General features: G+C 51.2%; 10 protein-coding genes across 10 annotated transcripts; 6 read left to right on the top strand and 4 right to left on the bottom strand.

The window, feature by feature from the left end:
* Window positions 1-166: 166 nt before the first annotated feature.
* On the bottom strand, window positions 167-1,117 carry NUU61_008613 (uncharacterized protein; the record flags this gene model as incomplete). Its single annotated transcript, XM_056659138.1, has 1 exon — window positions 167-1,117. One exon carries the CDS (start codon window positions 1,115-1,117, stop codon window positions 167-169), a length of 951 nt encoding a protein of 316 aa, XP_056507431.1.
* Window positions 1,118-1,326: 209 nt separating this feature from the next.
* Window positions 1,327-2,015, top strand: NUU61_008612 (med21 domain-containing protein; the record flags this gene model as incomplete). Its single annotated transcript, XM_056659137.1, has 2 exons — window positions 1,327-1,401; window positions 1,449-2,015. The coding sequence occupies 2 exons, from the start codon at window positions 1,327-1,329 to the stop codon at window positions 2,013-2,015; spliced, it is 642 nt and encodes a 213-aa protein (XP_056507430.1).
* Window positions 2,016-3,300: 1,285 nt separating this feature from the next.
* Window positions 3,301-6,857, bottom strand: NUU61_008611 (DEAD/DEAH box helicase; the record flags this gene model as incomplete). Its single annotated transcript, XM_056659136.1, has 3 exons — window positions 3,301-6,071; window positions 6,139-6,615; window positions 6,725-6,857. The coding sequence occupies 3 exons, from the start codon at window positions 6,855-6,857 to the stop codon at window positions 3,301-3,303; spliced, it is 3,381 nt and encodes a 1,126-aa protein (XP_056507429.1).
* Window positions 6,858-7,539: 682 nt separating this feature from the next.
* NUU61_008610 (1-phosphatidylinositol 4-kinase LSB6) lies at window positions 7,540-9,921 on the bottom strand (the record flags this gene model as incomplete). The annotated part of the gene is made up of 2 exons (XM_056659135.1): window positions 7,540-8,373; window positions 8,425-9,921. The coding sequence occupies 2 exons, from the start codon at window positions 9,919-9,921 to the stop codon at window positions 7,540-7,542; spliced, it is 2,331 nt and encodes a 776-aa protein (XP_056507428.1).
* A 1,264-nt stretch (window positions 9,922-11,185) lies between these two features.
* NUU61_008609 (uncharacterized protein) lies at window positions 11,186-11,410 on the top strand (the record flags this gene model as incomplete). The annotated part of the gene is made up of 1 exon (XM_056659134.1): window positions 11,186-11,410. The coding sequence occupies one exon, from the start codon at window positions 11,186-11,188 to the stop codon at window positions 11,408-11,410; it is 225 nt and encodes a 74-aa protein (XP_056507427.1).
* Window positions 11,411-11,562: 152 nt separating this feature from the next.
* NUU61_008608 (putative GATA transcription factor (AreB)) lies at window positions 11,563-12,546 on the top strand (the record flags this gene model as incomplete). Its single annotated transcript, XM_056659133.1, has 2 exons — window positions 11,563-11,790; window positions 11,878-12,546. The coding sequence occupies 2 exons, from the start codon at window positions 11,563-11,565 to the stop codon at window positions 12,544-12,546; spliced, it is 897 nt and encodes a 298-aa protein (XP_056507426.1).
* Window positions 12,547-14,091: 1,545 nt separating this feature from the next.
* NUU61_008607 (uncharacterized protein) lies at window positions 14,092-15,445 on the top strand (the record flags this gene model as incomplete). The annotated part of the gene is made up of 5 exons (XM_056659132.1): window positions 14,092-14,256; window positions 14,315-14,693; window positions 14,780-14,897; window positions 14,974-15,050; window positions 15,132-15,445. 5 exons carry the CDS (start codon window positions 14,092-14,094, stop codon window positions 15,443-15,445), a joined length of 1,053 nt encoding a protein of 350 aa, XP_056507425.1.
* Window positions 15,446-16,264: 819 nt separating this feature from the next.
* On the bottom strand, window positions 16,265-18,294 carry NUU61_008606 (uncharacterized protein; the record flags this gene model as incomplete). Its single annotated transcript, XM_056659131.1, has 8 exons — window positions 16,265-16,746; window positions 16,812-16,929; window positions 16,978-16,993; window positions 17,047-17,680; window positions 17,737-17,841; window positions 17,898-18,030; window positions 18,081-18,152; window positions 18,214-18,294. The coding sequence occupies 8 exons, from the start codon at window positions 18,292-18,294 to the stop codon at window positions 16,265-16,267; spliced, it is 1,641 nt and encodes a 546-aa protein (XP_056507424.1).
* Window positions 18,295-19,404: 1,110 nt separating this feature from the next.
* Window positions 19,405-20,206, top strand: NUU61_008605 (uncharacterized protein; the record flags this gene model as incomplete). The annotated part of the gene is made up of 3 exons (XM_056659130.1): window positions 19,405-19,616; window positions 19,690-19,930; window positions 20,006-20,206. 3 exons carry the CDS (start codon window positions 19,405-19,407, stop codon window positions 20,204-20,206), a joined length of 654 nt encoding a protein of 217 aa, XP_056507423.1.
* A 1,747-nt stretch (window positions 20,207-21,953) lies between these two features.
* NUU61_008604 (C-14 sterol reductase) lies at window positions 21,954-23,523 on the top strand (the record flags this gene model as incomplete). The annotated part of the gene is made up of 3 exons (XM_056659129.1): window positions 21,954-21,988; window positions 22,061-22,368; window positions 22,427-23,523. The coding sequence occupies 3 exons, from the start codon at window positions 21,954-21,956 to the stop codon at window positions 23,521-23,523; spliced, it is 1,440 nt and encodes a 479-aa protein (XP_056507422.1).
* Between the last annotated feature and the right edge of the window lie 188 nt (window positions 23,524-23,711).

The following is a 23,711-nucleotide window of genomic DNA, read 5'->3' as shown; positions in this document are numbered from 1 at the left end:
CGGAGGTTGGTGAAGCCGGGTCATTGCTTTCTGATTGCCGGTTTTTTATACCCTTAGAGTTCTACAGATTCTATTCCATGAATTATGCATTTCCTTCAGTTGTTCCCAGTGGCCGCCTGCAGAGTCTTCAGGATTGTGGCAATCAATCGACAATCTGTTGAGGGCGTCATTTGTGTAGAGCCTCAAGGACCTTCCTTCGATCTGTATCAGATATTGTACTATCCAGCCATGAGCCAGAATGGGTTTCGGGAAGGACCCTCTCTACAATACTCAACAATTCTCCTTTGTCCGCGGCCGCGAGATCTGCGCCCCACGAAGTAACCCACCGGTCCTCGAGCTGGACCAGATCGCGCTCGACCTGATCCATATCGGGAATATCACTGCCATCCCAGGTCAAAGTGATTTCCTTGCTTACCGAGCCAGACTCAACATCATCACCAGCGGCGCCATACCGCGTCTCCACCCCCAACGGCACCAGACCAAGCTCCTCAGTCTGTGCATTCCAAAGCGCCTGCTTCAACGTCCCGTCGCGCTCAACCATCAGCCAAAGCAGCGGGTACGTGCTGCGTGCCATCGCGTCGCGGACTCCCTTGGTCGCCTCGCGCGGGCTCACCAGCAGCCCGACTGTCTGCCCCGTGCGCCACCCGACAGGCGCCTGTCGGAACGCACCTTCCAGCTCGCGCACCAGATTGGGGCCCAGCTTGGTCTTCAGTGCCTTGCACTGCACCAGCACTCGGAGTGCTTGCTCCCGCTCCCGGCCCGGGAGGTGCCAGGTGCCGACGAGGTCGATGCCGGCATCATCGCGGCCGCCAACACGGTGGAGAGTGAGCGCGTAGCGGCGTAGACTCTGGAGAACTGTGTATTCGTAGTGTGTGCCCACAAATACTGTGCTTGCTTTTGCTAGGGAAATGCGCTCGGCATAGGAGAGGAATGTGGCTAGATCGTGATGGTGTTGCGATGGCGGAGACGGAGTGGAGGGGAGCTTGAAAAAACGCCGGGTGAAGGAGGCGAGGTCATGATGGGCGCGCGAGCTGCAAAAACCTCGGCGAACAATTATTCCCGGTGGTGAGGGCGCGAATCCGGCTGCGAGGCCATGGCTGAGTCGCAGTAGGCGCATCGAGGTGTGGGTTGAAAGGAACAAGGGCTGCTCTACTCACCGCACCGGAGCTTTGTCTCTTCTCCATTTCCTCACTTTATCCTACCCACTCCACGCACTCGAACAGCTGCCATTCCCTTTACTTCTCTTTCCCCTTCTTACCCTTCCTCTCTGACAAGGCTTCTGATATTGATTCCAATACTTTCATTCCAATCGCCAAGTCGCCAACCATGGCCGACATCCTCACCCAGCTCCAGACCTGCCTGGACCAAGCAAGTGCCCACCACCCCAGTCAACTCATGCTGGTACTTCACAACAACACCAACTAACATGACAATCTCCTTTAAAACAGCTGGCAACGCAATTCTATGCGACTTTGGGGTATCTCACAACATACCACGACAACGCCCCCGCAACACCCCCACCCAATGTCCCCGACGCCGCACCCGCCCTAGCCAAGATAGCCAAAAACACCACCTCGCCCCCGGTGCCAGCCTCGATCGCCGCATCGACAGGCGGAGCAGCAGGCAGCGCCGCCCAGCAACAAGCCTCGCCCCCTCTCGCACCTCCCCAACAACCCAACGCAGCCGTCGGGACAGCAGCTCCCGAAGGTGAGGACATCAACCAGCCTCCGACGCCGGACTCGCCGCGCACGTTTGCTAGTCGACAACGTGAGCTGGCGCGCGATCTTATTATCAAGGAGCAGCAGATTGAGTACCTCATCTCTGTGCTTCCTGGGATCGGGGCCTCCGAGGCGGAGCAGGAAGCCCGTATTCGGGAGTTGGAGGTCCAGCTGCGGGATGTGGAGAAGGAGCGCGCGGGTAAAGTGCGTGAATTGAGAAAATTGAGGGACAGGCTGGAGAATGTGTTGGGTGCTGTTTCTGTGGGGGTTTATGGGGAGCGCGAGTATCAGAAGTGATTTCGGGTTTCTGTGCCTGAATGACCCGATCCGGTATGGAAAAGGATATCTGGGTCGATACGCATCTCTTGATGCCAATCTCAGAGATATTGGCGGAAAGATGCTTCGCACGGCCCCAGATTCGTCGATCTAACCTGGTCTAATGTGTCATTCATATGCGAATCTGTGGGTCCAAGCCCAACCATCATGCATATCCATCTACCGTGGTGGTGCAGCCCTACTCTCGCTGAAGCAGAAGCTAGCATGGAATATCATGTTTCCTTGCTCTTCTTGAATCCAGTGGAAAAACCCTGGTCAATGCCTCGTCATGCTGGAAAAGAAGTGGCAACGATGAACCGGCTGAACCGGGACGATGTGAAAAACAAAACGAGGGAACACCAGCAGACAGGATTCGACGCAAAAGGAAAAGCACGCTTATTGACCCAAGATCTCCGCCATCTTGGACTTGATCGACAAGTTGGGTGTTTCTTTGGGCCTGCAGATGTATGGATTTGGCAATCACCATGTCAACTGTTCCGATTCACGTGGTCGCTTGAGGTGGCGAGATACAGCTTAACTCTTGCCATGGTTACGAAGTCGACGAGGCTGGATGAGCTAATTCGTCAAAAAAGCCACTGTGAATAGCGTGTGGCGACCTTGAAACGCTGATGTCGCCAAATATATATCAAGTTGGCAGGTTCAACTCCGTCCAAGTTAGACTTGAAGAAACTAATGGGTGTTAGCGATAAAACAAGAGCACGCCATTTAGAATCATTCCATGAAGCATTACATCTGAACACTGGACAATCTATCAGATATAGTGGTAAACACAAGACTAAATAAGACGAGTTTTTTTGTCAACGCCCAAGAATTCTAGAAGGATATAGCCATGCGTGTATATGAGCCTCTCCAACCAGAGTAGTCAAGTACAAAGGGAAAAAAAAAAGAAAGAGAAAAAAGAGAGAAAAGATAGAAGACAACTTGGTATAAAAAAAATAGCAGAGGAACAACCTTAAATAATAATATCAACGCCATAAAATGAGCCACCTTTCTTTCCGGGTATCATCCAAGTCGAGCATGAGATCATTCGGGGCTAAGAAACGAAATAGAAAACGAAGAAATAAATCGAAAGAGAGCAGAAGAAAAAAGCAATTTCGCAAACTTCGCAGGGTGATAAATATCAGTGGAGACAGAAAATGAAGAGGTCATAAGAAAGGCAAGGCGTCTGTCTATAAGCAACCGAGATATCATAATAAGAAAGAGAAAGAGAGGGAGGGCGAGAAAGAAGAAGCGGGGGAAAGGGAGATCATTTAAAAAGGCTGCGGTATTCCCGCATGCGCGCCTCTTGAACATCCCTCTTATCCAGTTTGCCGCGGTTCATGCTCATATCAGCAAGCTGCTGCTTCTTCTTGGCCAGATCGAGAATCTTCTCCTCGATGCTGCCCTTCATGATAAACTGGATCGTCTCGACGGGCCGTTTCTGACCGAGTCGGTGGACACGATCAACAGCCTGGGCGACAGCGGCCGGGTTATATTGCGGCTCCATGACGAACACCCGCGACGCAGCAGTGAGGTTGAGACCGACACCGCCGGCGCCGATGGTGGCGAGGAGGATGGTGATGGAGGGATCTTGGGCGAAGATATCGAGGGCCTTGCCGCGGGCCGCAAGAGACATGGACCCGTCCAGGCGAGTGAATCCGTTCAGGCCTTGGTCGCGCAGAGCTCGCTCAATCAGGTCCAGGTGTGAGGTCCATGCGGAAAAGACCACACTCTTGATCGGGGGCTCGCCGTGGAGCTGCTCGCTTTCGGCGGCAATCTCTTTCAGGTTATTTACCAGAGTGATAGTCTTCGTATGCGGGCCCTCGTAGTCGCCGAACTGCTTGCCCTGCTTTCGGGACTGTTGTTCTTGCGCGATATACTCTTCAAGGCCGGCCGGGGTGATGGTCGAATACTTTGCGGGGATCCATCCGTCACAGACTTGGCAGTTGACTTCCGTTTGAGACTGCGAGTCAAAGACCGGCTTCAATGCCGAGAAGCAGTCAGGGCACATAACATCATAGCAAGGCAAAAAGATCGCCATTGGCGCTTTGCGATCCACGGCCACGGCCTCGCTGATTGGCTCTTCCAAGCGTTTGTTGCACATGGCGCACTGGTCGCCCGACGACTCCTGCATCAGCAAGAACATGCCGTATGCCTTTCGGTCTGTAGCCGCTGCTGTGTCCTCGGCAGCGCCCTCTTCAAGATCGATAGCATCGTGCACGCTCAATCCCTTGACCCTCTCCCGGTCCTCGACATCAAGAAGGTCTTTGCCGTGCGCGCTGACCTGTCGCAGAATCATCATGGCTTTCAAAACGTGGTGGTACATGCGGCCGCCCATCTTGGTCTTGGTCTCGCCTGCAATAACGCGCATCATGACCATGGACTCGCTACGGAAGAACTCATGCAGGTGTTCTTCCTTCTCGGAGAAGCTCAGTGTGACGATTTTATCGGCACGTGGTGGCAGATCGATCTTGTCCTTGACACGTCGCAGTGTAAACGAGTCCACCAGCACCCGGAGGCTCGCAAGAACACTGGGGTCCCCGGTCTTGAATGGGCTCAGGATGTGATGAGTGAACCGGGTCCGGTCATTGTAGGGGAACAGCCCAAGGAATTTCGTCACAGACAAAAGATCTTCCAACCGGTTCTGGATGGGGGTTCCAGTTACCGACCAGCGTCGTTGGGAGTGGAGACCCAGGATAGCCTTAGTCTGAGCGGCATTTTGTTCCCGGATAGTATGAGCTTCATCCAGCACGATGCGGAACATGTTCATTTTTGCCAATGGGCTGGCCCCACGTTTGGAGCCCCTGCCGGAGATCTCGCTCAGAACTGTGCTGTAGGTCGTGATGACAAGATCATAGTTGGACAGTTCATCGACATTCGTCGTGCGCGAGGGCCCATGGAAAACATAGTATGTGATAGATTGCGGGTCAAGATGCTCCTTGATTTGGGAGATCCAATTGTTGACCGCGCTCAACGGGACAACCAAGAAAGTTGTTCGGGTGTTGCGAATTCCGGGGATCTGGCGGACGAGTGTTGGATGCGGCATCGTATTTTGCCATTCTTCAGATTCATCGAGCGAGGCCGTGACCAAGGACAATATACTCAGAGTCTTTCCTAGGCCCATCATGTCGGCCAGGAGACCACCGTATGACTGCGGTGGCTCTTCGTCAAGCACAATACCAGTAATGATTTCCCGATACTGTTGTCTCCCGTTGGCCCGATAGTCAATCCGCCACAGGGAATTGTTGTCCTCTTCTTTGGGCCCAAATTTGCGAGGCTTTTCCTTCTCTGTCATGAACCAGAGAGCCTGTTTCTGGTGTGGCAGAAGGGGCGTTTTCACAGACGGCGACGCATCCATGGTTGGGATATCTGCAGTGACGAGCTGATCGAACATCTTCATGACCGCATCATTGACCTCCTCCGCAGTCCGGACTTCAGTCCTGATGTTCTGTCCCTGCTTATCCCGCATGACATTGTTAGCAGCCGCCGCGGCGGCCAAAGCGCGTCGCCTCTCAGCGTGGGGATTGAAGACGGGAATGCCTTGTTCCACGGAGTTTGGAGTCGCCAGCCAGACATTATGCTGGCCTAAGTATCTGCCGACGACTCCGGCGTGCTGGCGCTGACCATAAAGATTGACAGAGACACGATAAACGCCCGAGGTAGGACCCCAGACAACTTCCCCTGGGGCCTTCCTTCGCATGTCCAACCGCGCTGTGATATCCAGCGGCAGGACTGGCGAATCCAGCAAAGGACACAGCGCCTGCGCTGTCTTCCCATCCACCACGCCGAAGATTTTGCTAGAAGGATCGGCCACATCGATGCGACTATTCTCTTGGCCACTCTGGCGCTGGACTTCAAGTTTCATTGATGGCCAGTCATGCGAGAAGTCACCGAAAAGAGGATTTGCCTGTGGCTTGGGTACCAAACTGGCGTTTATCGTTGCGCCCTCAATTTTGCCGTAGCAGACTCGTTGGGTGCTGAGGTTATTTGACCCTGTGACTTGCAAGTCATCGTCGTCCTTGGGTGTGTTCGGGATATCTGCAAGACAGTCAGTATATACCAAAACGGGGCAGGGGGAGTCCGGCATCCTGCACAAGGGCCATACCCATTGTCAAATCCACAATGTCGGATGCGGCGGGGGTTGGGGCGGGGGTTGTCTCTCCCTCTTTCATCCACTTCCGCAGTCCAGTATTGCCAGAGATAGTGACTGGTTTATTTGTCGTCGCCAAGGTCTCGTCTGCCGTCCTGACCCTCTTGGAAGGCTGATTCCGGCGCTGTTCCACTCCATAGACACCTTCGATCAAACTGCCGGAGTGTACGACGTCTTCGCCGTCGCTGATATCGTAGAAACTGCGCTTGGCATCACTCTCATTTCCGTCGTCATGCACGCTGGTGAATTGTACGGCCAGGTCGGAGTCGATCGGAGTAAGGTCGTTCGGTGCCGGACTCGAGGTCGTCGAGGATAGTCTCGGGGAAGAGTCGCGGGTGGCGGTGCCGAGAGCGCGCGCAGCAAGGACTGTACCTGAAGGCGCCATAGGAGGGGCAGGGTTGCGAGAGATCCCGTTCGGAGTCTGCGGTCTGCCTGGAAGAAGTGAGCCCGGGGAGTCGACCGAGTCAAGTGGGATGGGATCCATAGGGGGACGGGGGGGACGTGGGAGGGGAAGAGGGCTTCGAGGCTGTTTCCACCTCACCGAGGGATGCACTGGTCGCCATGGAATCCAGATCGCTGGGATCGGGGGAGGACGAGTTGATATGATTACCGTTGCTTCGAGCCCGTTTCTGGGAGGCCTTCGGGTCCAAAAGCATCGCGGCGTGGGACGCCATGATGACTGAGAGGTGGTCGAGCGAAGATTATATATGCTGGGTCAGGTTGATCCAGAAGTAAAGAGCGAGGCGCAAAGCGAGACACCGAGGTTTCGAGGTTCATGAGAGATGGGGCAGGTGACCTGAGGAACGAGGGGCGCGTTCCGGGCGCGGGATTCGCAGGGCGTCGGGTGGCATTTGAGGAATGGAAGAGATTCAAGTGAGAGCTGGACAGTCAGCTCCGTCGCTGTCCTTGGGTTTGAACGAAGGAAGATGACAAAAGTCGGCGACAGAAGATGAGCATGACCTCACACGCGAGGAGCAGCCTGTTCGGAACCGCCCGCCGATAAGACCGCTTATCTTCCTAGGGTAAGTGCATCTAGTCAAGGTAGAAAGCTGCGGCATTCTCCAATTTACACAATTTGGCACAACTGGCAGACGATGCAGGTATCATAGAATTAGGTCTCGTCATATATGCTACATGAGGCAGTCCGCTCAATCATTGCGCCCGAACAGCCCGAAAAAAGGTCTATATACAACACTGGGGTTCCTATCGTGTCCGAAGGACTCCTGCAAAATGCCCCTCAAAGAAACGCTGGAAAATAACAGCTGTGGGCTGAAATAGAGGAAACAGAACAGTCGAAAAGGCGAGATGAGAGAATAAAAAACAGGGAAAAACGAGGTAGGGCGAGGCATTCGAACCTCAGCACCATGTGAAAACGGGGTTTTTGCTCTTGACGGCCTCCAGTCGTTCGACGATCACCTTGCGCTGGTTACCTTCCATGCCCTCGGCAGCCGCATATCCAAGATCGCCTTCAAGATCATCACTGCCGAAAGTGTTGACATGGGGGATGCGGAACGACAGGGAGCCGCCATTCTTGCGGTGTTTGGTGGGACGAGGGGGCAGCGACGGCCACCCATCAAGAGACCTGCCATGCGATCCATGCATAGTCGGGCGACGAGGGCGTCCGTCAGTCTTCGGAGTACCGATCAAGGTCTCGGTTTGATTGTTCTCTCCGGTGGTGTGACCACGTGAAAGTTCGAATCGGTTCGGGTTGGGAAGTTCGCTCGGTGTAGAGTCAGGTTCCAAGAGATCGCCCTCGCCCTCTGCATTCCGCTGAGCAGAGACAGCCGCACTAATATCCATCTCCTCATTTTCGGGATCGTAATTCATTGTTTGTTGCCGTTGCCGGTCTGACGAAGGCGCCCGCATGGGGATGGCAACCGGAACGTCCACCAGGTCGTCCCACACGCAAACTCGAGTCCGTCGAGTCAGTTCAAGGGGACCATGATCTGGGTGCTTCAACGTCTCGACCACGTTCCACGCCTGGCCCTTCATGACCGCGATTTGACGTGCGAACATGCTCTCCTTGAAGTCGTCATCCTGTGAGAAAACCCGGCGCAAAGATGTTTGTGTGCCGCTCCACCAAGCAGTTGACGTCAAGAGAGGAAGGAAATGATCGCGAGTCTTCTGCGTGAAAGGTTGTCCGATCAAAGACACTGGCAAGAAAAGCCAGCCGAAGGGAAAGCTGCGCCACTACAATGTATTAGTATGAGGCCATCAAAATTTGGGACGAATCAAACTTACGGCATCCGGGTGTTTCCAAGGCCATGAAAGACTATTGTCGATGGCACCGATTTGAACTGATGCTTTTTGTTCATTCGAGTCTAAAGGAGTGCCGGTGCGACTGACAGCCATCATAGTTTCATGTCGCTTGTAGGGAAGGGATGAGCTGTTTGTTCCATTAGAGTTCACCGACACCGGTCGAGGAGGGGGCATAAGTTCGTCCTCGTCGTGCTTCGGTTGAGTCTCGTTGGCCTTGGGAGGGTCCGCCACAATGGAGACTTGCTCGGTGCCCCAGTCGATCTTGATCATCCAGTTATCCAGACCGCGATCCGTGTTGCGCATGATATAGTCGAGAATGACGAGCTTCTCCAACTCCTCGCGGAACGACAGCTTGAGATTCTCTGTCCAGTGGAACCGTCGCTCGGCGCTTTCGTCGCGCGGATTCGGCGAGGGCATATAAACGTTGTCCTCGTCGTCCTCGTCGTCGGATTGCACCCCGGAAGGACGACAAGCCTCGTTCCAAGGTCGCTTCTTGCGCTTCGGGGCATCCTCGGTGCGAAAGCCATTGTTGGCCTGGTCGGGCCACGGATGCTCGCGAAGGAAGATATTGGCATCTCGATACCCTTTGAGAAAGACTTGGAAACTGCCTGCCTTGTGGGGTAGCGACTTCTTTCCTTTCCACGCCTTCCTGCGGTCCCAGAAATCATAGAAGAAGGATTTCGATGACAGCCACACGATATCGGTATAGGGGACGAGATTCGTGTGGAGACGGGCGTCGAGGACATATGCGGCAGCTTCAGACACGTAGGACAGGTTGGGAATGAGACACGCTCGCCCGAAGAAGCAGGGGAACAGATTGCGATGAATCCACTTGGTCCATTTAGGGTTTCGCGATGCATAGGGTTCCTCATCCTTGGGTTTGAACACACCCACGACCTTTCCTTCGGTGTTCCGGGCAAAATAGCTACCTGAACTGCCCTGCGAGATCATTCGGGGATGCACGTCGAGTTCAATTGCCACGCGAACACTCTCGATGATCTCTTCGAACTCGGCTCGCGCTCTCCGCTGCTCGCCCTCGAACTCGTCAGACTCGAGAGTTTCCGCGGATACGGGGCGAACGCCATCGGGTGGCTGGAAGACCGAGTGATAGATCTCCAATTTTTCCTCTTCGTATGTTTTGCCCTTGACCCGGTTGAGCTTGAACTTGGCGGCAATCTCCTCAGCCCACCGTTCCAGACGCGCATTGATGGCCTTTATGTCGACCCCCGAGTTCTGACGGCCTCGTCGATAATGAAACCCGCTGTGTCTGCGCCGATGCCCGGGAGGCGTGGCGAGACCGGACGCCTGCATCTGGGCTCGGGAGGAAATGGGGGCGTAACGAGGGGCCGAGGTAGATACCGTCGAGGACGCGGCGCCAAGTTCGTCATCTTCGTCGGAATCATCGTGTAGGTAGGCTCGCTCTTCCTCTTCTTGGGCGAGACGAGCGTAGCCCGAGGTGGCAGGGCGATTTTTTGGCATGGTGGATCACAGAGAAATCTATAGGCAAAACAGGCCAAGACAAAGGAAGGAGAATAGAATAAAATAAATAAGATCAAACGAAGGACACGAAAATTCAATGCATTACGGGAGCAGAGAGAAGGCCAAATGGAGAGAGAAGGAAGGCAAATCTACCTTAATATTCTAGGCAGGGGGCACTTGGTACGGTGACACGGCAGTTACAGAGGCGGTGACAACTTTGTATGGCGGCATCGATGGTGACCGACGTGTCTCTGGTAATTCCAAGACGCACCGCCACACATCGGCTCCACCCCCTAAACGCGCATAAAAGGGGGTCACGTATCAACTATGAGATGGAGGATGTGGTGCTAAATAAATATAAGTGATGATACTGAAGTCATTGTAATCATATCATAATTGTCAAAGAATTGCCACGATATATGATCCATAGGTATCCATTAAACATATATAGATTTCCTAGATCAAATCCAATTGACCCTCAACCAAGGAAACCTACTCAGTTGGACGTGGAATAGTATAGAATAGTATCAAATAATATCCAACAATATTCTACACCCCAAAATAGCCCCTCGAACAAACATTAACCGACGAGGCAGGACCAGAGACATTCCGGCAGCAGAAACATGCCAACCTGGTAAGTTGTGTATGGGGCGCGATAAGTGATAATTTCGCGATAATATTCAGGATAAGATTGCAAGTCTCTTCATCCCTCGCGACCCACGTTCACTTCGAGTCGTTCATTTTCATCTCGCGCCTGTCGCTCATTTAGTTTTTTTTAGTCTGTTCATCAGGCTCTTCTCGCTGGCGACACTTCGGGTCTTTTTTTTTTCTTCTTCTTGTTCCATTGCTTGATCTGTTTTTGTGCAATTTGTCCAACCTGGCCCTGCGACACTCGTCGGTCCTTTCAATTCGGTCTGCGGCCGAATTTCGATTGATTCCTCGCATTCTCCCTCCACGGTGGCTTCCATCCTCTACCGGGCGTCGCCCATCGACCCGGCTCTCCAACCTCCCTCGCCCCAGAACCGCGATCTCTCCCGCTACGACGCCTCGTCTACCAACATATCCCCTCCGCAATCTTCCACCGAAGCCAGTGTGTCACGATTCGCTACGTTACCAGAATTGAGTAGTTTGGGAAAACGCAAAGAATTGGACCGCGATAGCCTCCCTAATTCGACCACCGTGACCAGCTCCCTCCCCGGATTAGCGGCACTCGCGTCAGTTGCCTCGGCCCCTACATCTAATCTACGGTATGTTAATCTACACCATGAAGATGGAGAAGAGGAGCGTGTCACTGGGGTATCTCGAGGATATCTCGTTCCAGGCAACGCGACTTCCAGGGATAGGAGAAGGGAAAGTGAAAGAGAAACGGGGAAAAAGAAGGACGATTGAGCTGATAACCCCCCAGCGCATCCAGCAATGCCATGAGCATGGCCAATATGACGTACACGACCTCATCACCGGCGGCGACGACAGCAGGGCAAGGCAATAATCCGGTGAGTTGGCTTATCACTTATCTGCGAGGTTATCGCGGGCTGGGGGGTCTTGGCACCACCCGATCCGTGCACTTCTCAAATTCCTTATCGACTCAAATCTCAATCTTATCATCCTCCCATCCCATTATCACCTTCGCCCTTCATCATCATGGCGACCACACTGGCTGACGACAAGCGTACTCAATTACAGCCTGTCTGCCAAAACTGCGGCACCTCGACTACTCCCCTGTGGCGCCGCGACGAACTCGGGTCTGTTCTCTGCAACGCCTGCGGTTTATTCCTCAAGCTCCACGGTCGTCCTCGTCCGATAAGCCTGAAAACCGATGTGATCAAGAGTCGCAACCGCGTCAAGACCGGCCAGGGCCCCAAACGGAAGGTTAGTTCGCGACACCAAAATTTTTTCTCTTCCCTCCACGTCGCCCGATAAGAGATTTGCCTGTACTGACCCGTCGCGCTCGGCTAGTCCGGAGGACCTATCGACACCAATGGCCTGGCAGCTTCACGATCAGAGGCAGGGACTCCTCCCCTTGGCTCACAAGGATACCGTCGCGCGTCGCGTAAGATGTCCCCGGGCCATTCGGATCGGTCCAACTCCCCCTTGTCCCGGACGGAGACGCCGGGCCTCGCGGCGATGCACTCGCATAACTCGAATATCGCGCCACAGCACATGTTCGACAGCGTCACTTTGGGCGACAACACCTTGAACTCTTCCGGCAGCCTCCCCTCTCTTCAGCTGCGGCAATCCTCTCCCTCCGCAGCCGACCGCCAACCCGACTCCCCCCAGACCTACGAAAGCATCCTGGCCCTCAACTCCTCTCTGAAGACACGCGTGAGTGAACTGGAGTTTGTCAATGAGCTGTTCCGCGGTCGCGTCGCAGAACTCGAACAGAGTGACGCCAGTGCGCGTCGATCCGAGATGATCGTCCGGGACTCGGAGGTCCGTCTGCGCCGGTCGCTCGAGGAATCCCAGCGTCGCGAAGAGGATCTCAAACGACGTGTGGGCGATCTTGAGCGCCAGTTGGGCTCCGGCGATCACGAGAGCTCGGGTGAGCCGCAAGCGAAGAAGATCCGCCTGGCGGACGTGGTGGAACAGTCGGAAGAGGAGCCGCAGATCAAATCGCCCAGCGCTTAGGTTCTGCCGACTCCGCTCTGTTTGTTCGACGGTTGCCTTCGGATCTCTCCCAGTCTTTTTGATACCCTTCACGATTCTTTCGTCATTGGTGGCTGGAACTCGAAAGAAGAAAAAAAGCTCAATAATTGGTTGATTCTAATATCTTTCTGTGTTTTTGTTGACCGACGCTGTGTTCGAGTACTCTTTTTGTCTTTTTTTTTTTTTTTTTTTCTAATTTGATTCTCGCCGTGTATGTCCACGGGTGTGTACGGACTCTTCAATATGCTTCTAATACTACTTTTCTTTGCCGAACACGAGGCTCTGATTGCCTTAAAAAGATTCAGTATGGAGTTATTTCTGGACCTTTGTTCTGTTGGTCGTATAGGGTCCGCTTGTCGCAATATAGAAATGGCCGAGGTGGATGTTGATCTAATGTTGCCTTGATAGAAACACAGCCAATGAGGTAGATGTCTTTATAAGCTAGACTTGATTGTGTAAATGTGCATGTTGCGTGCATAAAGTCCAGTCAGGTCAGAGGTAACATCCATCCAAGGATTATCTCTCATATCGGTAAGCCGGCCTTTGATGTCCATACTCCGAGTGGTCCGTCAATTGTGGTGAGATGTGGATCGCATCCAAGAATTGAAAAGAAAAAAAGTTCAACCGAGATAATCCCGTTTTTCCCGACCCAGTCTATGTACTGTACACATCCTTATTTTCTTGACACACTGTTCCATGATTCCATGAAATATAGCTGGGACTATGCAGCCTTGTCTTTGGATGTATGCACCAGCAGTGATTGCATCGCCAAGCTTTACCATGCAGCTCACTGCATCGGGGGTTTATGTTAAGAAAAAACCAAGATTTGTCGCGTGGAACAGGGGGTGGGTCCCAAGATTTGATGCTTTGTATAGGGCTAGAATTCAATTGACTTTAGGACCACGTTTTGACGATAGAACGATTATTTTCGGCCCGTTGATTTTCATAACCCGGTTTCCACAGTAGCACTCATACGGTGGGTTTAGTCCCGGTAATCCCAATTTTCATGTCGATCCGCGGCCACGTTGTTGATGATCTACGGCTGTTTACGGGCACACTAACAGGACGGATGAACTAGAAGGAATGAAACTAGAGAGTACTACTCACTGGTACGGTGAATCTTGTACCACGTAGTAACAGGAAGATCTTCCCAAATAATATCTCTGTCATCCTCCAGCCTCGTGTGCTAAAGGAATCTCTGACTCCGTCAGACTTTCAGCCCCCACCACAAAAAGTCATGGTCGTTTCCCGTATATCGGGGCCAGCAGGATGTTGGCCCCCATTGAACCCCCGATTGGGTTGTCCCGTTTGTACAGTTCGTCGAAGGATCACTAGCACCGTGCCCCATCTTTTGAGGGGGATGGACCATGATGCCAACCCTAATATAATGAACGGACCTGCTCGGATCGTGTCTCCGCTTCGTTTATTCTGTTCTTTCCTTTCCTTCTTGTCTTTGCTATGATGAGTGTCGTTTAATCGTTAATCTTTTTTTCTTTATTCTGCGGTTCTTCTGCCTTTCGCGACAGAATGACGAGCTCTTCGGATTTGGGCCAACTCGCGCACGATGCCGCCGCCGCAACATGGACCTTCACGGCTATCTCGACGATCCTATTCTTCATGCGCACCTTTTCACGGCTGCGTCTACATAGGGAAGCTCTCGGCTGGGATGACCTGGTGATAACAATATCATGGGTAGGAAACAATCTTCAACTATCGCCATGGAATATGCAGCACTAACATCCAAGTATAGATGCTCAATATCTGCCGCGCCTCCTTCCTCCAAACCACCCTCAACACAACCCACAAAGTCATCTCCGCCCCCGACGTGCCCGCCCTCATCGCCTCCGCCGCCTTCTGGGCCCTCTTCACCTCCGCCTGGTCCTACCTGACCATTGCCCTGCCCAAGCTGGGCGTGGGGATCCTCATCTGCCGCCTGTTCCGGCCGCAACGCTGGCTGCGCGCGGCAATCCTGACGTTCTGCATAGTGCTGAGTATCCTGGCTATTTGTGTTATCATTGTTTCCTTTAAGCAGTGTCATCCGGTGGCGGGACAGTGGAATCCTTTTGCTCATCCGGATGTGCGGTGCTGGAATCCAAAGATTCAGTTGGTGCTTGCTTCTACTACCACGGGTATGTGTTCTTCGTGGAGGATTTAACTGTCTTTCTTGCCCGATACTTTCTGTGTCTCTGGATATATCTGATGCTGATCATTTTAGGGTTCTCTGCCTTCGCGGATCTGGCGTTTACTATCTACCCCATCATCGTGATCTGGAATTTGCAGATGCCCGTTGAGAACAAGATCAGTGCCATGGCATTGATGAGTCTGGGTGTTGCGTGAGTATCGCCAGCTATATTCTCTGGATCTATTTGTCTCCAGACAGTCAAGACACATAACTAACAAATAATATAGATCCTTCGCATTCGCCATAGTCAAGCTATACTGCAACATCCTAATCAGCGACGCAAACAGCACGTTCGACATTCTATGTATGTTTTATTTTTTTTCCCACCTCCCTCTTATTCTCTCTTGTTCCTACATCAACCACAATACTAACCAATATATAATAGACGCCTGCATCCGCTTCGTCATGTGGAGCAGCATCGAAAACGACTTCGTCCTCAGCGCCGCCTGCCTACCCGCCTCCCCGCCCTTCTTCCGCGCTTGCAAGCGCGTGCTCAGCTCGCAGATCACGCAGTTCTCTTCTGGTCGCCACACTTCCGATCCCATCTCGACGACCTCCTACAAGTCGTTCAAGTGGGGTGGTAGCCGGAATCTGCCGGGCACTGTGGAGCTCACTTCGAAGGATGAGGCGTTGCCGTCACCGGGGTTTGAGGGGATTAAGGTTGGGGTGGAAATTAGTCGGACGTCGAATTATATATAGTCTTTTTTCTTTCGTTTCTTTTCTTGTCTTTATTTTTATTTTGGTTGTACATTTTTACGGGTGATGTATTTAGAATTTATATGATTTCAATATCTTTTATTTGATCTGCGGGGGATAGGCGACACTCATTCAATGTACCTTTGATATGGTTGATCAGTCAAAGGTACATTATTGTTGGAATGCAAATGATGATTGCTGGTCTGCGGAGCACCTAAACCGACAGGTATAGGGTGACTCGAGGGCACAGCTATCGCTATCTAGTTGTAATTTTCAACGATATATCTTAGAATCCAGCTAGATGGCAAAAAATGGGCCTTCATATCAATGACTGTTCTCCTGTACTATGTACCTTATCCACTCGAGGAAAAAAAAAAAAAAAACCAATTACCGTGCCCGAGTTCTCCCACTCAGAACTTGTCACCGAAAGAATATTGTCGACCGGTCGGCGTGGACAAGGGGTCTTGTAGAAGAGGCTTAGCGGGATAGCGTGGTAACCATGCTAGCAAGTACACAAGTCAGCTGCTTGTATGAGATGCTTTTAATGTGGAAAAGAATATGGCTCTTTCAATATAGATCAAGCACGACGATTACTGTTGTAAAAACACCGGATATGTACAATAAATAAACCACCAAACAGAATGGAATCTAGTACGAGCAAACCGCAAGAAAGAAGAACCCAAAAGAAAGACAGATGCAAAACCAAGTCTATATCTATGCATCGTGTGTATATCGTCGACACCAGCCGAGCAACCAACAAAATCGAGCATGGAATGCACTCGAGAAGGGACAGGAAAATCTTAGAGAAAGTTCCCGAGGGTTTCACGCAACCCGGTAGCTTGGCTTCTTCCCCTGAGACTGATTGCGCCTCTCCCGAATGATACTCCACATACAAACCCCGAGACCGGCAAGCCCGGAGAAGAAGGTGAAATAGTATGCCGAGCGGTAGCAGCTCAGTCCTTGGCGACACTGACGGTCCCCATCTCTTCCAACAACGGAATGGTGGTCGTAGATGGCGCCGTACAGGAGATTAAAGACGTTGGAACTCAGAACAGGGGCCAGGGTCATGACACCCCAGTTCTGAGACAGACCGTTGATCCCGAAGGTGTGTGCTGTCAGCGAAGGGAAAACGCCGAACAGGAAGCCGTAGGCCAGTCCGGTGAAAGAAGAAACGGCCACGAGGTTGTTGGGGTCGGAAATGGAAGCTCCGGCAAGTTGGGTCAGGGTAAAAATCACGGCCGAGGTGAAGAGGCACCAGAATCGGGACAGCTCAAGCTCCTTGACAAGAAAGTCGGAGCCAATACCTAGACACACAAGGCTAAAGTGAGTGACTGTATTATACACTGGAACATATCGAGGGTCTGCATACCACTTGAGAGACGCCCGAGGAAATTGCCGAATGAAAGTACCGAGACGTGCATCACTTGTCGCTGTTGGATAAACTTAGGGGTGGTCCTGTCGTTGTAAAACTGCCATAGTGCCTTGGCCTGGTCGGGATTAGCATGAAATCAGGGATACTCGAGAGACCTTCTTACGCTGTTGCCAATGTTACTGCAGATATTGTTAGCACCTAGATCCATACTGGCGTAAGGCATAAAACATACTTGATAGTCATCAATCCAATGCCAGACAGGAGCACCATAGTCATGAACAGCTGCCAGAACTCTACCGTCCGAAGCATGGCCATACCTCTGATATCGGGTTGCGACTGCTCGACAGTGACATCGGGGAGGAAATCGTCGTCCGAGCTATCGATAGACGATCGCGGCTCGTGTTTGGAGTTTTTGGAGACTAACGATGAACTTTCGTTCAAGTCATTGCTGTAGCCTCGGGCGCGTTGGGTTGAGGCACGGGTGTTCGAAGCAGAGAGGGACCGCGAGTGGGACCGCGCATGAGTTGTGTGCTCACTCAGAAAAGCCCTTGAGCTATGCACGTCTGGTTCCTGGAAACTCTCCGATGCAGATGCATCTGTCGGTCGGCGCATTCTTCTCGATTCGGTTGGACGGCGTGAGTCTCCGTGTGATACCGACGTATAGGACTCGACTTCGAAGATCCGGAGGAAGGGCATTGAAACGAGACACAGGATAGAGGTGCCAAGGGCGAGTAGCAGCAGGAAATTGCCGGTGTCCTCTTTGAAAATGAGGGTGGAGATAGTAGACCAGAACATGGCGCTGAGCCCAAGAGCAGCCAGAGGAAATGCAGTTGCTGTGCCGCGGTGGTTAGGGTAATTGGAGGCGGCTGATTAAAACAGATAAGTCAGGGACTGGCGCATAATCGGAGCTGGCTGAACATACCTGTCTTGATAGCGCCAGTAAAGGCAGCGCAACCGCCGGTACCCGTAAGGAAAGTAAAGAAGCACAAAAAAACAACTGGGACGGATCCCGGACCACTCGCATACGCTGAAAACAGAGGATGTTAACGAAAGTCGAACAGAATAGCCGAGTCAAAGACATACATAAATGAATGGGATAGTAGCCCACCACCAGACAGGCCGAGCCGACCAGCGACATCAACCGAGGGCCCTTCGAATCAGTCAACAGACCCAATGGGATGCCCATCGCATACATCCCGAGGTTTCCCGCGGCCCCCTAGAAATGGTCAGAACCGGCATTCCACACTCAAGCAATGCGAGACCCACGATCAGATTGCTCTCGGTCGACGAGAGCTTCATGCGGTGGGCGAATTGGGGTGCCCATGCCGAGTAGGCATACTGTAGCCAGGTGTCAACCTTCATCCGAGCGTGGGGCCAAACCCCGGGGAACATCGCGCACATTGGTTCCACACGACAGAGCGACCAGCGTCCCTGCGATGACGGAGATCATCCGTGCAGTGCTATTATCAGAGCCAATCATTTTCACTACGAAGTGCCTTTTTTTATATTCCTCCTCAAGTCGACCGTCAACGGGTGGACACGGCGCAATTCGGCCAGGCGGTTTATCGGAACGAGCGAGTGATAAGGTCCTCAGTCGGCAAACACGAGATTGACCAGCGCAGGGACATTGAATCTGGTTAGAAAAACATAGAAAGAAGAGAGACAGAAGGAAAAATGAGCCCGGAGAGAAGAGATAAAAGAGGAGAAGAGTCGCGTGTCAGGAGCCCCAGAAGCGTCGTAATCGTAACTGGAGATAGCGGAGCTTGGCGCCAAGATGGCACGTGTCCTATCAGCCCTGCCAGGCTTAATTAAAGCTATCCATGCATATAGTACTAAACACTATATTGAAGGGGGTTTAGGCGTAGTGTAGAAGGGAAATACATTCATGGACGAGTTCAGAACTTGGTATTTGTCAGTATGACGACGTTTTCAGTTAGAAATGTAGGAGAGCCAAAAATAGGAAATAACAAATAGATTGAAAAAAAAAAGCCATGATCACTCACTTCTGTTTGATAAACTAATTTCTAAGTACCTCTGTCATCCTTAAATCCGTGGATCCATGGATATCTCCACATCCTATCTAGTAAAACGGCTGGCTCCACTATCTTTCCATTTCCAGCTCGGCCAAGTATTCAAATAGCGCATAGTATTTTGTATAATCCCCCTATAACCCACTTCACCCTGGACTAACCACGTACATCTATTTCAGGATCACAATAAGCCTTGCTCTACCAATTCCCCATCAACTCCGCCTGACCAGAGTTAACTCGGTCAGTGCTATATTATCTCTTTCTCCTGCATTACCCCTCTTGTCGAAATGGTTATAAGGAGACAAAAGATTCGAAGAACTCTCTGGGCTAAACGGCTCCAAATTGAAAAATGCAAATCTATCTATCTCTCACCCCCCGACTTACGGACCTTTGGTATACAAGCATCTCAGGTAGACTTCACAGATGATGGCCTTCTGCATTTCGAGCCTCGTTTCTTTGAGCCCCACCCGGAGCGAGTTCTTGAGAAATATCCGATCGATTCTGCAAAGAATGATTAGGATATTCGTCGGCTTCACTGTATTCCCACACTTCAAGATGCCATGGACACGATACAAGCGAACCCTCCTGCCGCAGAAGATCCCCTTGGAGCAGCTCAGAAGTTGTTCAAGGAGAGACTTGAAAGATTTCATTACCGGGATGAAGATCGTTTCCGCTGGAGCTGGGGCCATCTCGACTACGAGCTTGATTCGCTTCGAGAGGGTGGACCCTCAATCTTCTGTCTTTCAGATATCGCGGGCTTGCAGAAGCTTGTGTACGTAATTTATGAGCACACCCTACCTGGGTCATGTATATATGGATGAGTGGTGACGCTAACTTCTTGTTAGGCCCGAGAGAAAGCACGGCCCTGCCACGTACGAAGCATGGCCGTTGGACTGGAAAGAAGGGATGTTTACAGAAGAACATCATGAAACTTCACCTCTGCCACATGCCATTTGTAATATTGTTGCCTGCGTTGATGCGACGGTCACAGATCAGCATCTCACTTTACATGAGATGAGAGCTATCATGAGAATGATTGTTATTCGAGCCTGTAGCACGCGCCGCCGAAAGTATCCCATATACACAGTAAGTGCCCGTACAAGATATCCATTGATCTCATGCTGAGAAGTAATTCAATTCTTACAATGCGTGGGCAGACAGCATGGCAGAATTATCGAAGTTGTTGTTGAAGGGAAGCGAATTTCTCTACAGTACTCCCAACTCTGGAGCTTCGAGGTCGAAGATACAGCGCCGGTGGAACCCTTCATTCGCTACATCATCAGTCAGCCTGTTGGGAGGGAGAGGCGTTCCGTCCATGCTGACTTGCCTGTAGACTCGCGTGCTGGCGTGCATTCGGGATAATTGCTATATTCTGGGTTACATAAGAAAGAATATGTTTTTATTTTCTTGCTTGCTTGCGGATTGACTTGATAGCATTGCCATATATTTGAGAGCACTGTTCACAGGCTATGCCCGTGGACACATCACGAGCGGCGTTAGATAGAAGAGGTGCACAATTTATGCTTGAAGTATGCAGGTAACAGTACAAAGAAAAAGAATATTGTTACGAAATCAGAACAGTTAATCGTGAACGACATTCATTGTAGTAGAAGGAACTGCCCAGAGAGCAAAAAAAAGATCTATATCGTATCATTTGAACATGAAAAATACCGAACCATTTCTTTTCTCCCTGCTGGCAGGCCGCCTCGTCGGCCCGGATCTGGCGCTCGCCGAAGTGCCGGGGGGTGGCCAGTTGGCCACTCATGGGGCGGGTGTGCTATCTGCTTTTAGCTCGAATAGGGTTATTATAAAGAATGATTCAGAAGACTTACCAGAAGTCTTCGAGGCATGAGCCTCGCCGGAGAGAGAAAGGGGGGGCATGACTCCCGGGCGGCATTATCCCCTACTAATCGTTAGTATCCCATGCCGATCTAAAGAGACGCGTTGCACTAGGGGAGGCGTCAAAAAAGAGCTTACCTGTTGTTCCCGAGGCATTAGTCTCGTCAGGGCCTGGGTCGGGGACCGGGGGTTGACCTGGGCATCATTTCCCTCTGCTCATTGTAAGTATCAATGCAGGGGGCGGTGTTTCTTGGGGTGGGAGTTTGCTTACTCTTCGAGCCGAGAGGTCCTGTCAGCGTATTAGCATTCTAGATAGGTATCCGTATCAAGATTGAAGAATGGAAAACATGACTTACGCTTGTTAGACCTGACCACTTTGTAGTCGAGAGTTGCGAGGGTAAGGAGGAAGATGTGGGAAGATATACAAAAGAGAGATGGTTGAGAGTCAATTTATATATCGACTGAGGGGGGGGGGGGGGGGGGGGGAACTCACTCAAAACGTATATGTGACTATAGGGATGAGAAGATAATTTATATAGATAGCTATTTTATTACTACTGTTATTATTTCACTAGTGTTTTTCTTCTCAACTCTTTGGTTAACATAATTTTATATTTATCTTTTCATCTTTTTCTAATCTTTTTTCTAATATCTATTCCTTATACCTTAATATTTTATTATTTTTTCTAGTATAGGTATTTATATATTTCCTATTGCTTTTAGAAGGGAATCTATAGAGAGAATATTTACTCCTCTTTAAAAAAATCTAGGCTAATTACTACATAGATGGATGTCATGTAGGCAGTTAAAAACTCAACAAACGATATATGCTTGAGCAATTATTGGGAGTTGCGTAGCCTGTTAGCTGGGTTCTGACCCTAAACCAGTCTATTTATGGCTAGCCCCACCTTCATCCAGTGAGGAATACCAGGTGCTTAAGGCCATTTAGTATGAAAGCCATAGTGCAAGGCAGTGCAAGGATACAAAAAGACCGACCAAATTCCATTCTTAGCTTAGGCAATCCCAACTACCGAACCAATGGAATGCAAAAGTTAATAACTTGTGTCTGACCTTTATTATTAATATCATTAGCCGGAAGCTCTCTATCCGAATCGGCCCATGTAGAAGCAACATCCATGGATACTAGGCAGCTTGATAATGATGGGATATAGGCATATGTATTTGCTCTCTTTTTCCCAGATATTGAAAAGATCTTCAATTTCGAGACTGCGTTTTCTGCTTTTTTAATTTTATTTGCTTGGGCAAAAAAATGTCAACCAAACCCGGATATCACATCGAGGGGCCGTGAGTTTATACCAAAAATTCAAAATTTCCTATTGATCTTGGTGGTTCTAATAATATTCTCTCTGCTACCAGTCCTGGCACCTTTCTCCTTGCTACCTGTCTCCCACTGCTCCTTTACTTTTTGTTCTTCACCTGCAATGACAAGTCGGGCTGCCCGGCACCAGCCCTGCTCGAGTTAAGGACTATCTCTCTGGAAACGTTGAAAGCTCAGATCCCATGGCCCGAGAATGGGTTGAAGGGCTTGGCTAGCTGGGAAGCCACCAGCTGGGTGCTAGCTTATTATTTCCTCAACCTGCTCCTTCACCGAATACTTCCTGCGCAGGAGGTGTTGGGGACCAAGTTACGTGAATCCGGCCGTCCTCTGAAATACCGATTTAATGGTAAGGACTATCTGCCCCATTAACTTTATGTTGATTACAACCCGCTCATCTTTGGAAGCATTCTCCACCACTCTCGCCCAACTGATCCCCTGCGTCATTGGAACCTATCACTACGGCGCAGGTTTCCCTCTGTGGACATACATCGACAGGAACTACCTGCAGATCCTGACAGCCAACATCCTACTCGCCTACGCAATCTCCATCTCTCTATACATCCGCAGTTTCAGCATCAAGCCAGGAAACAGCGAGTTACGAGAGCTCGCGCGCGGAGGCTGCACAGGAAATCTAATCTACGACTGGTGGATGGGGCGCGAACTCAACCCACGGATTACGCTTCCACTACTCGGCGAAGTGGACATCAAAGCAGCACTAATGATGCGGCCGGGCCTCACAGGCTGGTTGTTCCTCGACCTCGCCTTCGTGGCAAAGCAATACCGACTGCACGGCTACATCTCCGACAGCATTGTCTTCGTCGCCGCGGTCCAAGCCTACTACGTGCTGGAGGGCCAGTTCGCCGAGCCCGGCATCGTCGGCATGATTGACATTGCGACGGACGGGCTGGGGTTCATGCTCACGTTCGGGGATATTGCCTGGGTACCTTTTCTGTATTCGACGCAGTGCCGGTATCTGGCTGTCTACCCGGTGCATTTGGGATGGACAGGGACGATACTGGTTGGGGTGGTTTTCGCTGTTGGACTGTATATCTTCCGGGCATCCAACTCCCAGAGAAACACCTTTCGCACGTCGCCCCAGCACCACAGTGTCGTTGACCTGCCCTACTTGCAGACTAGACGAGGAACCAGATTGCTGACTGGTGGCTGGTGGGGTCTGGCGCGGCATATCAACTATTTTGGTGATTGGTTGCAGGCCGTGCCGTTTAGTTTGCCGACGGGCTGGGCTGGGTATGTGATTCTTGCTGCTGATAGTGCTGCTGCCTCGGATGCAGTCGTGCAGATGGGTGATGGTCGGGTGGTGGTGCAGGGAGCAGCTCGGGGCTGGGGGGTTGGCTATACGTATCTCTATGCCGTCTATTTTGCTGCTTTGCTTCTTCATCGGGAGAGACGCGACTGCGAGGCGTGTTCGGAGAAATATGGAGAGGATTGGGAGAAGTACAAGAAGGCTGTTCCTTGGAGGATCTTCCCGGGTGTTTATTAGATCGTCTTCTTGGTGGGAGGGAGAGGTAGAAGAAACAAAGAGAAAGAGGAGGGAGGAAACAAGTAAAAAAGTAGTTAAAAAATGTAAATTATATCAAAAGCAAAAGAACGGAATAAAAGAATATCAAAAATAGTAAAGAGTATCTATTTTCGTAAGCATTTTATAACATAAGAATATGTGACCGCAGT

The sequence above is a fragment of the Penicillium alfredii genome (genome assembly GCF_028826965.1).
Source record: "Penicillium alfredii strain IBT 34128 chromosome Unknown utg000011l_segment0_segment0, whole genome shotgun sequence".
NCBI classification, from domain to species: domain Eukaryota; kingdom Fungi; phylum Ascomycota; class Eurotiomycetes; order Eurotiales; family Aspergillaceae; genus Penicillium; species Penicillium alfredii.
This window is presented reverse-complemented; position numbering and strand designations above follow the sequence as displayed.